This window comes from Pleuronectes platessa, chromosome 3 (genome assembly GCF_947347685.1).
Source record: "Pleuronectes platessa chromosome 3, fPlePla1.1, whole genome shotgun sequence".
NCBI classification, from domain to species: Eukaryota; Metazoa; Chordata; class Actinopteri; order Pleuronectiformes; family Pleuronectidae; genus Pleuronectes; species Pleuronectes platessa.
Window position 1 is genome coordinate 12,939,438 of NC_070628.1, and position 13,168 is coordinate 12,952,605.

The following is a 13,168-nucleotide window of genomic DNA, read 5'->3' on the forward strand; positions in this document are numbered from 1 at the left end:
TAGGTTTCAGGTACAAAATTTAATAAGTAATAAACAACTTAAACAGGCCTCGACAGAACAGAGGGAGCCTTACATTTTTAAAAAATACACCAAACAGTTCAAACAACATGTAACATTACTAAAAGCAGGAAACCAAACATGTTAAACCATGTTAGATCGGTCTTTGACACTATTTAAAATGTTATAAAAAGATAAAACTCAGGTGTAAAAGATAAAAACAAACCCGTCTTGTAAGTAAGAAAACCCAAACCCAACTGCTTTACAGCTATTAGTGTCAAACATTAAATTGCAATCCCTCTTTCGCAGCAAACAAACAACTTAAAGCATCTTTCATGAAGCTCTGTTAAGCCTCCACAGGTTTTATTACTTGTGTCCCTGGAGCGAAATGCTGGTAAGAGAAATGTTAGTGGTTGTGATGGTCTGTGTGAGACCTGGTCAAGCTACAGTCCCCCCACGCGTCTGCAAGAAGAAAAAATAAGTTTACTCATTTAATTATCATTTGATCATTTATAAAATATTATTAGACCCAAACACGACCTTGTGATTGTTCATTTGTTCTGAATGTGGAGCCACATACGACCCGAACCAAGTTATAATTTCTCGAAGCATTTCAAAATTCTTATCTTGAAACTTTGTTCTGTACAAGTGGAATGAAACTGTTTGCATTCAGAATACTGATAGGATTATATAGATATATTTTAACTCACCATGGGCTTCAGCTCCCGTCCATCTCCCTCTTCGGGCTTATAATAACCCATTTTCTTACTGTTCTCAACAAATTCCTGACAGGGAAAACAGAGTTACAGGTCATTTTATTTTCTCTTCTTGTTGTTTGTCAAGGAATAATTCAGTAATTCCTCTCACCATTAAGGCCTTGTCCATGTAGTACTCCCGCCCATGGCTGCCATCATTATACTTTGTGTCCACAGCAAAGCAGAGGAAGAGGACGTCCACCACGTTCTCAAACACAGAGAGGAAGCAGTGGGCCACCAGGAAGGCAAACATACAGACGATGAAGAGAGGAAGCACCCACACGGTGTAGTCCTTCTGGTAGTTCAGAGCCAGGATGCCAGCAAACGCTGTACACGAAACTATAAGCACCTGAGGGGGCAGATTTAAGCCTGGTTAGAAAAAACTCCAGTTGTTTCAATGGAAAAAGCCGGGGAATATGTGTCTGCATATTACCTTTCCCAAGAAGAGCACAAAGTCGCCCACAGTGTTTATGGCGGCCACTCGGAGTGCGTTCTCCACCAGGATAAGGAAAGAGTCCCGGGCTGAGGTGCAGAAACTGGTGCTGTTGATGGCTGTGGCTGTGTAAGCGTTCTGAAATGATATGGTCAAGTTCAGCAGAGATGTTTGGGATGTTGAATCTATTGTAAACTAGATTTTCTTCCTTCACCAACCTGAGATTACTCACTTGATTCAGGTACTTGAGACACTTCTCCAGGCACCACAAACAGCAGATACAACCCTTCAGCATGCAGCGAGCACAGGCGTTTTCCTACGAGAAATACACAAATTCACACGTTTACATACATATATATGGAAAATATAGGGAGTTGTCCCTTACTGGTTTGATGCAAGTTTAGAATTTTAGAATTTCTTACAATATTAAAGACTATTGATTAAAGCCTGATCTATATGGATTTTAGGATATTAGGGAATTAACACATTTCTTTTACTGATATATCAGCCAACATATATATTCAGCTTAAAGATATATAAGGAATGATTAAAGAATTATGAAGATTTAACTGTAAATATGTACAGTGCCTTGCATAAGTATTCACCCCCTTTGGACTTTTCTACATTTTGTCATGGTATAACCACAGATTAAAATTTATTTCATCGTGAGTTTATGTAATGGACCAACACAAAATAGTGCATCATTTGGAAGTGGGGGGAAATATTACATGGATTTCACAATTATTTACAAATAAAAATCTGAAAAGTGTTGAGTGCATATGTATTCACCCCCTTTACTGTGAAACCCCTAACAAAGATCTGGTGCGATCAATTGCATTCACAAGTCACATTTGCAAGTCACATAATTAGTAAATAGGGTCCACCTGTCTGCAATTTAATCTCAGTATAAATACACCTGTTCTGTGACGGACTCAGAGTTTGTTGGAGATCATTACTGAACAAACAGCATCATGAAAACCAAGGAGCTCACCAAACAGGTCAGGGATAAAGTTGTGGAGAAATATGAAGCAGGGTTAGGTTATAAAAAAATATCCAGAGCTTTGAACATCTCTCTGAGCACCATAAAACCCATCATAAGAAAATGGAAAGAATATGGCACAACCGCAAACCTACCAAGAGGAGGCCGTCCACCCAAACTGAAGAGTCGGACAAGGAGAAAATTAATCAGAGAAGCAACCAGGAGGCCCATGGTTACTCTGGAGGAGTTGCAGAGATCCACAGCTGAGGTGGGAGAATCTGTCCACAGGGAAACTATTAGTCGTCTACTCCACAAATCTGGCCTTTATGGAAGAGTGGCAAGAAGAAAGCCATTGTTGAAAGGGATCCATAAGAAATCCCGTTTGGAGTTTGCCAGAAGCCATGTGGGAGACACAGCAAACATGTGGAAGAAGGTGCTCTGGTCAGATGAGACCAAAATTGAACTTTTTGGCCTCAATGCAAAACGCTATGTGTGGCGAAAACCCAACACTGCCCATCACCCTGAGCACACCATCCCAACAGTGAAACATGGTGGTGGTAGCATCATGCTGTGGGGATGCTTCTCTTCAGCAGGTACAGGGAAACTGGTCAGAATAGAGGGAAAGATGGATGGAGCCAAATACAGGGAAATCCTTGAAGAAAATCTGATGCAGTCTGCAAAAGACTTGAGACTGGGGCGGAGGTTCATCTTCCAGCAGGACAATGACCCTAAACATACAGCCAGAGCTACAAAGGAATGGTTTGGATTAAAGAATGTTAATGTCTTAAAATGGCCCAGTCAATGCCCAGACCTCAATCCAATAGAGAATCTATGGCAAGACTTGAAGATTGCGGTTCACAGACGGTCTCCATCCAATCTGACTGAGCTTCATCTTTTTTTCCCAAGAAGAATGGACAAACCTTTCCATCTCTAGATGTGCAAAGCTGGTAGAGACATACCCCAAAAGACTTGCAGCTGTAATTGCAGCGAAAGGGGGTTCTACCAAGTATTGACACAGGGGGGTGAATACTTATGCACCCAACAGATGTCAACTTTTTTGTTCTCATTATTGTTTGTGTCACAATAAAATTTATTTTGCACCTCCAAAGTACTATGCATGTTTTGTTGATCAAACGGGAAAAAGTTTATTTAAGTCTATTTGAATTCCAGTTAGTAACAGTACATAATGGGAAAAAGTCCAAGGGGGGTGAATACTTATGCAAGGCACTGTAAATGGTAAATGGATGTCTTTTCCAAAATGTTCATAACGGCAACCATATACTGATATGACTTTGAAAGGCTCATATCGGATGATATTATTAACCAAACGATAAATCGTCCGGCAGCACTTATCACGATTTCACAACTCACCTTTCCTTTGAGCTGGCTGTGGACGTAGGTGAGGATGAGACGAGGGATCTTAACAAGTGTGATGATGAACGAGCCTTTGGCCAGAGTGCCCAGGTGGTAGCGGATGGTACGTCCCATAGCAGACAGGATGGGAGTAGCTGGCATCTGGGACTTATTCCTTCAGTTAGACAGATACAGAGAATGGACAGCCACACGACCCAAGATCAAATAAATACGACGGTAAAGGCACAAAGTCTCTCAGTAACAGGGACTTTTCCGTACCTTGTGAAATAGTAGGTGACCACAGCACCAGCGATAGTCATCTGCTGGAACGCAAGAATGAACTCGCTGATCCAGATGAGACCCACAGCGTGATACCACACCAGGTACTGAAAAGGCCCCTGCATTTGATATTCAACCGCACCAGTCGAGTTGTTCTTCACCGCCGTCCCTGTGAGGAAAGGATGAGTGTGAGATTTAAATAGAATATTCTGCATCTAGTATACATCCCTCTGTATTTCCTTTATAATTTTGGAATTTCTGAAAAAAAGAAACTGTTGTTGCAATCGTACCCCTAAAATAATTGAACACAAACACCTGTCAACATCAACTGAATGCAAACTGTTTGAGATGCACATTAAAATACAAACATTTTCATTAATTCACTTCTCTCATTCTATCCACAAATTTTACTGGAGTTATCATTAGCTTTTACCACTACCACTTACATTGTACCGCATAAACGAAGAACAAAAACATGTTTTAAATATTGCTTTGGTAGAGTCGTCTGTAGAAAAGAGAAGTGGGAGATGAAGAGAGAAGCGGCTCTTTGACTTCGTCCTCCCACATCACGAGACTGGCACAAGATTCCAGATGTGGGAGTTCGGTCAGGCCACAACACCGAGACAAAATGTCCCAAATAACAACCCAAATATGCTACTTGTTTGAGAAGTAGAAGCAGCTCATGTGCTGCATTAGCAAATCAAAAACAACTTTAAAACAAGCATGCACCAATAATACCACTTTGGATTGTGAATGCAGTTTTGAATCTGACCAAACATCCATGTAATTGAACAACTAGCACTGAATCTCCATCAGCCTCTGTCCCAACCTGCAGTTCCGAGGAAGAGAAGCACAGCGATCCAGTAGACCCAGAAGAGCATGAGGCAGAAGAAGGTCCAGAATGGCTGCAGGACGAGCAGGGGAAGGTGGAGGAACACTTTGCCCGCAACATGGAACAGGGAGATGGTGATGGCCACACGTTTCCTCATGAAGAACATCAACAGCAGCAGCACTACCTGAAAGTGTACACAGAGTTTCTCTGTTCATTAACCGTCATTCAATTAAGCTGTTGAGTCAGATACTTAAATTCATACAAGTCTCTTTTCTCTGTCACGCCAGGAGAGACGTGTGTGCCTGTGCAAGACGACATACCGTGAAAATGGTGGCACCAATTGCATACGCGAGCAGGGCCTTGGCGTTGTCCCAGGCAACTTCGCTCCCAGGCTCTGATGTGGTGTTATTCCTTTGTTCGACGTACAGCCACCAGAGGACCGCGGTCCCACCTGCAAACAATCAAACAGACGAATGAAACATTAACATGTTTAAATGGATTAAATAGATAAGAGAACGGGTGCTTAAATCCTATAAAGCTCCTAAGAGTTACCTATAGAGCCGATGATAACCAGAATGGTAATAATCCACACTAGCACTTTGGTGATGTAACGGATGACGACCATCATGATGAGGGACAGAACTGCATCAGAGAGAGAAAAAAACCCAATGCATCATACGAAGGTATCACACACAGGAAGGAAAGTTAAGTAGAGTGGGAGTCAAACATGAAGGTGAGGGGGGGGCATAGAAACCCAGAAAGATTGATCTAAAGATTAAATGAAAGATGTCTAAAACTGTCGTAGGATAAGTTTTGCCTTTTTTGCTGTGACAACAAGAGGAGACTTTAAATAAATGCCTGTGGGCTACACTGAAAACAATGGGGTAATAACATTTCCTGTTATTATTTTGACAAAAACAGTTTCTCTTCCGACAGTTGCCTTCAAGCCGAATTCTCCAGAGCAATCAAGGCTGCACTGAGGGAGCAGCAGGACAGAAAAATGCACACGTTTCTCACAGGATAAAAGGATTTCATCATTCATTAAATCCACATGCACACGGTAAGCCAGATTTAATAATGTGTTTTACCCAAAGCCAGAATGCAGAGGCCCATGATGATCTCCTTGCTGGCCATCACCCCGGCGATGACACGACGCAGCACAGTGTTGTCACTGACAAATGTGATGAACGACTGAACAAACTCGACGTAGCAGCCGATGTCCACTGGAATACAGCGGTTGAACACTGGGGTAGCCTTACTACAAACAAGAAAGAGGTGAAGAATAGGGGTTAATTAATCATTTAATTTCCTGAAAGAGTCCTGAAAGCATCAGACTATGGGAAACTGTCTATAGCTGTGTCCAAATTCCAGGGGAAGCATCCTTTGGAGGACTCAGTCTGTGAAGACACAGCTTCAGTAGACAGGGCAGACAACGAAGGATTAGCTGGATCCTTCGTAGTCCAACAGAGGATCCACCTGTTCGATCGTTGATTGTTCAGGAATGGAAGGAGGCTTTTCTCATCCACATTTGAAAACACTTTGAAACAGGACAGCCTCGTGGCACCGCTGTGATGTAATCAGTCTTCGAATGCAGCCTCTGGAGGACGCGGCCCCTGACTTAGGACACAGCTTAAATTGTTTTTATTTTGGCCCTTTTATTTCTGAGATGGGCATAAACAGTGACCAGACAAATGGACTTCTAGACCTGATTAAAATGATTTAAAACAAAATTACAGAAGCACAATAAAGATGGTGGTTCCCCCTTCAAAACACTAACCACATAAACATCTCTTTCAGTCGCTGTATAAGTTTAAACATATCATGATATCACATCAGCTTCAATAACCTCCTGACAAGATCCAACTGGATCTGACCTTTTCCACAAGAGAATGCTGGCATTAAAAACAGACAGGGGAAAAGATGGTTACTTAACTTTCTTTTTTAACATTTCATTAAAAGCCAAAGCACTTGATTACCTTCTTACAACGGGGAGTGTGGGACATTTGGTGAATCTTTCCGAATGGCTTGTGTATCTCGTAGGAGAAATATCATAGGAACAGAGATGGGACCCTAAAAAGAGGGAAATACAAATTATCCTCCATGCTCAGTCTTGTTCATGTCACATTAAAACCTGTCTAGCAGTTACAATGGTACTAAATATTTCTGCCTAACGTTTATTATAAATAGATGGAAATACCAGTAAACTCAAACTCTAAGTTAATAAAGAGGACATTCCCATTTTCTCTAAAACATGCCGTCTTCTCACCGTTAGTCAGAGCAAACTTCTTCACTTCGTCATATGTGGTCAGGTTAGTCGCAGGGCATTTGGAGACACACAGGGCAATGGACTTAATCTTCCGGTTTACGAGATCGAGGTTGCAAGGTTCCAGAAAGAAAATGTTCCTGAGAGGAAGACAAAATTAGGAAATTTCAGGATTATTGACTATTGGGTATAAAGACACTGTAATTGCCACTAATATCAGTATATTTTACTATTGGGCAGTCGGGACTGTTCTGTTTGGGCAGAAAGATGTTGACATTTGCTGTCCTGTCACACAGATCCTTCTTTGTAGCAGAAACGCCTTTTATTCAAATGCTTTATCAGGCAATCAGCCCGATAAAGCATGACCCATTGTTTCAGTAAAACTGGGCTCGCAGGCTGCATGCTGATGGAAAGCTACTGCCCAAAAATCAGGCATAAAATCAAAGATTCCTCACATAAATGACAAAACATAATGTGTGTCATTTCTGTATCGATGATAAGTATCTTACATGAAGAGAGAGTGAGTTTAGGGAGGGGTTACAAAGAGAGAGATAAGCTCTTGAAGTATGTTACTCATTCAGATAAATGGAGAACTTAAGTAGCAGAACACAAATGCGACTATGACTCGTGTGCAGCCTTGCAGTGGTGATATTAATCTTCATTAACATCGTGATGAAGACTGATAACATCTCATCTTTGAACAGATTGTTACCGATGGAGAGAACACACCGATTTTTTGTTAATATGCTGAATCACTTTATAAAAAATGTAGGTGTGAAAAATCAACTGCTTTTTGTAATATATGATTTTCAGGTAAATGTAAGTAGGTCACGGTCTGAACAGCTAAGAGGTAAAGCAATTTGTTTACGAATGCAGCAGTTTGTTAGATTAGGATTTCATGATGAAATCCTTGCATGCAGACATGTAAGGCTGAATTGCTTTGTCTGTGACCCTAACTCTCAACTACAGGAGGCAAAAAACAGCCTCAACACGTTATTTCAACATACTGAAAAAGTAGAAACACGTAGAAGACACTGACGAAGATGCATAAAGAGTTTGTGGTGACAAAGAATAACACAGAATTTCCACAGAATATGTCGTCATTGTTGTAGAGTTGTTGGTGTGAACATGTCTGTGCAGAGAAAGTCCTGCTGTGTCGTTCATGTGTGAAAGGCCAACTCTGTCATCATCAAAACAGGAGATAGGAATTAATGAAAGCCGTTTGATGTACTGCAATCAGTGCTTTTCAGTCTAGAATCTACCAATCTAAAGTCTGATATAAATAAACCCGTACATCTCATTTTAAGTAATTTGTAACTAATCAGACTAACTTGTTTTCGGTCATGTCCCGCCCACTGAGAGGGACTCCCTCGATCTTGGTGTTGTTCCGACCGCAGGTGTTGCCATAGCTGTCATATCCTGAGACCAGCCTGGAGGCAGCTCCTGTGGCGATGGAGTAGCCACAGATACAAGCCTGCAGATGAGACAGATTACAAGTACACAATATTAACTATCTGCATGAAATACAAAGAATTAAAAATACTCTTCTTCAGTAGGTTTAAGGTTTAAACTATCTCGAATCAAAACCAGGGATTTTTACGCCTACAGTACAAATACAGTAACAAAAACTAATGGAAGTCTAGTCCAACAATCCTACCTTTGTGCAGGTTATAATATTAAATGTAAGGTTGGAAGTTGTGGTATTGTATCATGCAATTCACCTTGACCACAAACTACAATCTCCAAAGGGAATTAAAACCAGCACGTCCCTGATCCACTTTCAACCAAACCAGAATTTAGTAGAGAACTTTTTGGCAAAGGGTGTCTGTTTGGATTAAAGGGCCAATTCAAAGATCTCCAACTTTATTTACTGGCACTCTTGGGACTGTATACACACACACATTGGGCAGCTTATTAGGTACACCTAACTCAAACTAGTCAGACCAAATGAACTGGGTTGATTCTACTTTTTAGAATGCTGCAGTTTTGTGGTAACATCGTGAGTGTGCTAGGTTCCACTGGGTGTAATGGGAATGCTGCAGATTGAGCAAAAAGTTGAATCACCCGAGGAATGCACATTCGGACGCAGACGATCTAACGTGTGGCTGATGTGATGTGAAGTGCATGCAAGTCCACCTGCATGCATCCTCCCGTTCATCACACACACACACACACACACACAGACACACACAGACACACACTCACCATGCCGACACAGAACAGTGTGTAGACGATGAGCCACGGGATGTCCGTGCAGCTGCGCTCCTCCAGCGGTTTCCAGTCCCGTTTCCCCTGCGCACACATGGGTCAACAACACACAGGAGCCGTTAGCTTAGCCTGACTGGTGCTCGGGCTGTGGAGCGGAGGAGACCCCGCCGCTCCACACACCAGCTCACCGACACGATACTGGGAAATTGTTGTTGTTGTTGTTGCTGTAAAAACAAGCTAAGGAGGCGGACGTAGCACACACGACACGTGAAGCTGCAATTTGAAAGCTGTTTAAAAGTCGCACGGGGACAAACTCACCTCCGAGCTGCTGCCACATCCCATCGTGAGAGACGACTTGAGAAAACAACCACAACAACCGAAAACTTTCTGCGTCTGATCTCCGCCCGAACTTTTTCAGCTCATGTCTCTCTTCTCATCTCGCGACGCCTTTCTTCTTCTTCTTCCTCTTCCTTTTGTCCCCGGTGACCGCTGCTGCAATCCAACAAAACACTTCTTTTATTTAATTGTCGTCTCTTTCATTTTAGGAGCAAACGCCCATGATGTTTGCAGGGTCCCCGCGCGAGGAGGAGCCGCAGGTGAATGCGGAAGGAGTCAAGTTTCTCCTGGTGCCTTCATGTGCGCTCAGACAAACCAGAGAGTTGGAGGAAAGATGGAGGAGGCGACCGCTGCCCCCGGAGTGAAGCCAAAGCGTCACCATCGCCACCTGGTGTCGTCAAAATCCGTCAAGTTGTAAATGTCCACTGTTCCTACTGAACAAAATTATGTGTTTTTTCTATTTTTCTGTTTATGCTCGCTCTGACACATTGTAGCCAATTCCTTGAATTTGAGTACACTGTGATTGTGATTCTTTGACGGTTTTAGTTATTTGATGTAATAAAACTGGGTTGAAACGTAATGATTGACAGCTGAAACAATATCTTTCACATCCTGGATATCAGGAGGAAGTGGATAAGTGTTGCCCATCTGTATATAGAATTTATAAGGCAAATGCATGAGCTGAACTAAAACCTACAGTGTTGTATCGTAATGAATATAAAAACTGTTATTTTATGTTATTAAAACTGTAAGCTTCTTTGAAATAGCTGGTGGATTGGTACAGCAACACACAAAGCCAAGCTCATTCCCTTGCTTAATTAAGTTTAGACAATGGATATATAACAAGTTTACATTCAAAGAAACAGCAGGGGTTATTGATGAGCAAGTTTTTCCAAACCTTAAAATCTTACATTTCTGGAAAATAAATATTTTCTTGACTTTTTTTTTTTCTCAGCCCCTCTGACCTCATCAGAGTCCAGTTTATATGGAAACATAAACAGTGAATCCACTAATGATTTAGAAGCTTTATTGAAATAACGTCTCTAAATTATTAAGTCAATTGAATACTGAGCAAATAGGAATCCTTGGACCCCCTTAGATGCCTTATATGTAACACATGGAATGTATATACTCAATGTGAATGTATAACATACTTGCCTTTGTTGCTATATAATATGTGCAATTAGCAGCCCTTCTGTTTTGGCCGAATTTGTGAGACAATAGCCCCAAACATACAGGCAGAGATAAAGATCTATCTTCAGTGACAAGAAGAACAAGTCCTGCAGCTCATGATCTGTTCACCTCAGAGCCTTGAGTGAATAACACAAAGAGAGAGAGAGAGAGAGAGGTGACACTAAAAGACTAAATCCACCACTGATTTGCTTGGAACAACTTACCTGCCATATTCAGGTAAACTGCACAACTGTTGCTGTGAGAATTGGGGTTGTTCTCAAGTTATAAGGTGGTGACCTTATTTGATTTACTATATTATCTGCTTATTGCCAATCTTATTAAGTAGGAGGCTACGTGTAGGAGCAAAAATGTGTGTTTTCTTACACTAACTTTTGTTGTGACCTCACACCCTCAAGGTCTATTGTGGAGGCTGACCCGTCTATAGCTTATATAGAGTATTTAGATTTTTAATGTCTGATGTTCTTCTTTAAAATACATACCGCTTATTTTTCTGAAATTTTTTCCATTTGGACAATGGATTTTTTTGGGCGGATGTATCGGCATAGTTTTAGCACTGCACTGTTCTATTGGACAAGGGTAACCACAGTAAAATATCTTTCGTCGTTTCTCATCAAAATTGAAGTCGGCTTAGGATGTTAGTATGTGAAGCTGTCTACCGTGAAGAGGAGAAGAAGAAGAAGAAGAAGAAGAAGAAGAAGATTATTTATAAGTTAAGATTGTTTTTTAATACTGTTTCTTTTGTCTTTATTGAGTCGGTTTTTAATTAATTTAAATCTGTCATACCGCTCATCGTGCTGTTATGTGTGTTTTGTGACAATATGTATATATTATTATTGTTCCTTTAGAAGAAGAAGAAGAAATAGAAGAAGAAGAAGAAGATTTAGAAAGATACAACACTGTGGTCGTGTAGAATTTGGCGCCACATGCTGGAGTAACGAGGTCACTGAAGCTGGATGAAAACACGTTCAACAGCTTTTTACAGACAGAACTTTTAAACCACGGAAAAGCCTCAAAGCTGAACAGAAGCTTTTCATTTTGGCTGCCGCCGTTTGGCAGCCATGTTGACAGGAAATGGAAGATAAACACAGGTGTTACTCATCACATTCATTACAGCTCTATCTAATTAGAGCAACGCCTTAATTAACATGATGAGTAACACCTCTGTTTACCTTCTATTTCATGTCAAAATGGCTTCCAAATGGCTGCAGCCATGTTAAACCCAAACAGGTGAGTTTAAGATTCAAAGCCTGTTTTGGTTTAGGCTATGATATACGTGCTTCTCCCTGTCCACACTGTGTTAGCAGCTAAATCAGCTTCTTATCATGGCACAGGAGTGGCCACATGATACATTTCAATGACAGGCCACGTTTACCCTTCATTTCTGCACAAGCCATAGTCTTTCATTGACGGACAGCGTGTTCTTATTACTTATAATATAATATACTGAAGCTTCATGTTAAAATATACATGAACTAAATCTAAAATACCAGCCACAATGTTAAACATGATTGTGTCGTCCCCAGCAGTCTATTTTAAGTCATTACAGTCAGTTTCTTCCATCGAATCAGTGTTCAAACTACGTGGGAGCCACTCTCCTGTCCTCTCCAGCCGTGTTCAGGGATGAGGTCTCCGTGGCCGATGTGCTGCAGACTTCCCTTCAGAGGCGCCGAGATGTGGATCGAGATGGAACACCCACATCTGGTTTTACTGTGGGGGGGGGGGGGGGAATGGCATCTGAGGTCATTTGCAAGTTCCACAGAAACTCTGCTCTGCTTCGGTTGCTGGTTCCCCTGCCCAGTACAAAACGCTCTTCTCTGGTTACATTATCCGCTTCCCCCCAGTTTTGTCTGCTCGCTTTTATCTTACAGGTTATATCCATGCTCCACTTCAGCTGCCATAAAAGAGAGAAAGCCTCCCTTTTCTGCTTCGATACTGAGTCTGACTGCTCCACCTTCTGCAAACCAATGGGTACTACATGTGGAAGTGTTTAGTCAGCACAGGGGAGGGGCAGCTCCTGGTACAAAATGCCGAGAGGGCGGCACAAGAGACTGAGTTATCATGACACATGCAATGTAAAACAATACATTAACGTCACACCATCATACTCTTAATCCTTGGGCTGTTCACACCGGCTGCGTAGTGCTGGGAAGAACCGGGAAGCGCCGCGGCCACACACACACACACACACACACACACACACACACACACACACACACACACAAGCACATCATCTACTGTGCAGGGGCTGCGGCTACAGGTTTGCGTAGCTCAGTCACCTGTGAAGACCAGCATCATTTACCCCTGAACCAGTACCCCTGAACCAGTGCGGAGAAATGCGCTCTCTGGGCCACAGGGATGAGCCAGCCCCACGCCACTACGCTTCCATGGGTGGAACCAGGACACCAGGGGACACAGGAGCTGGGTCCGAACCCATAACTGATTTGGATTAGGGTGAAACAACTGTTGCACCAGTTGTGTCACTAACATTTCAAAAGAGAGATTCGCCATCTCGACTGTATTCAGGGAATCTTTTCAAATG

General features: G+C 41.9%; 1 protein-coding gene across 1 annotated transcript; it reads right to left on the reverse strand.

The window, feature by feature from the left end:
• LOC128437108 (choline transporter-like protein 1) lies at nucleotides 1-9,763 on the reverse strand. The gene is made up of 16 exons (XM_053419147.1): nucleotides 9,418-9,763; nucleotides 9,097-9,183; nucleotides 8,223-8,365; nucleotides 6,895-7,031; nucleotides 6,605-6,698; nucleotides 5,717-5,886; nucleotides 5,181-5,270; nucleotides 4,949-5,079; nucleotides 4,626-4,812; nucleotides 3,797-3,965; nucleotides 3,536-3,692; nucleotides 1,418-1,501; nucleotides 1,186-1,323; nucleotides 865-1,101; nucleotides 708-782; nucleotides 1-459 (listed from the first exon to the last, which is right to left on the reverse strand). Exons 1-16 carry the CDS (start codon nucleotides 9,439-9,441, stop codon nucleotides 436-438), a joined length of 1,947 nt encoding a protein of 648 aa, XP_053275122.1. The 5' UTR covers nucleotides 9,442-9,763; the 3' UTR covers nucleotides 1-435.
• Nucleotides 9,764-13,168: the final 3,405 nt, after the last annotated feature.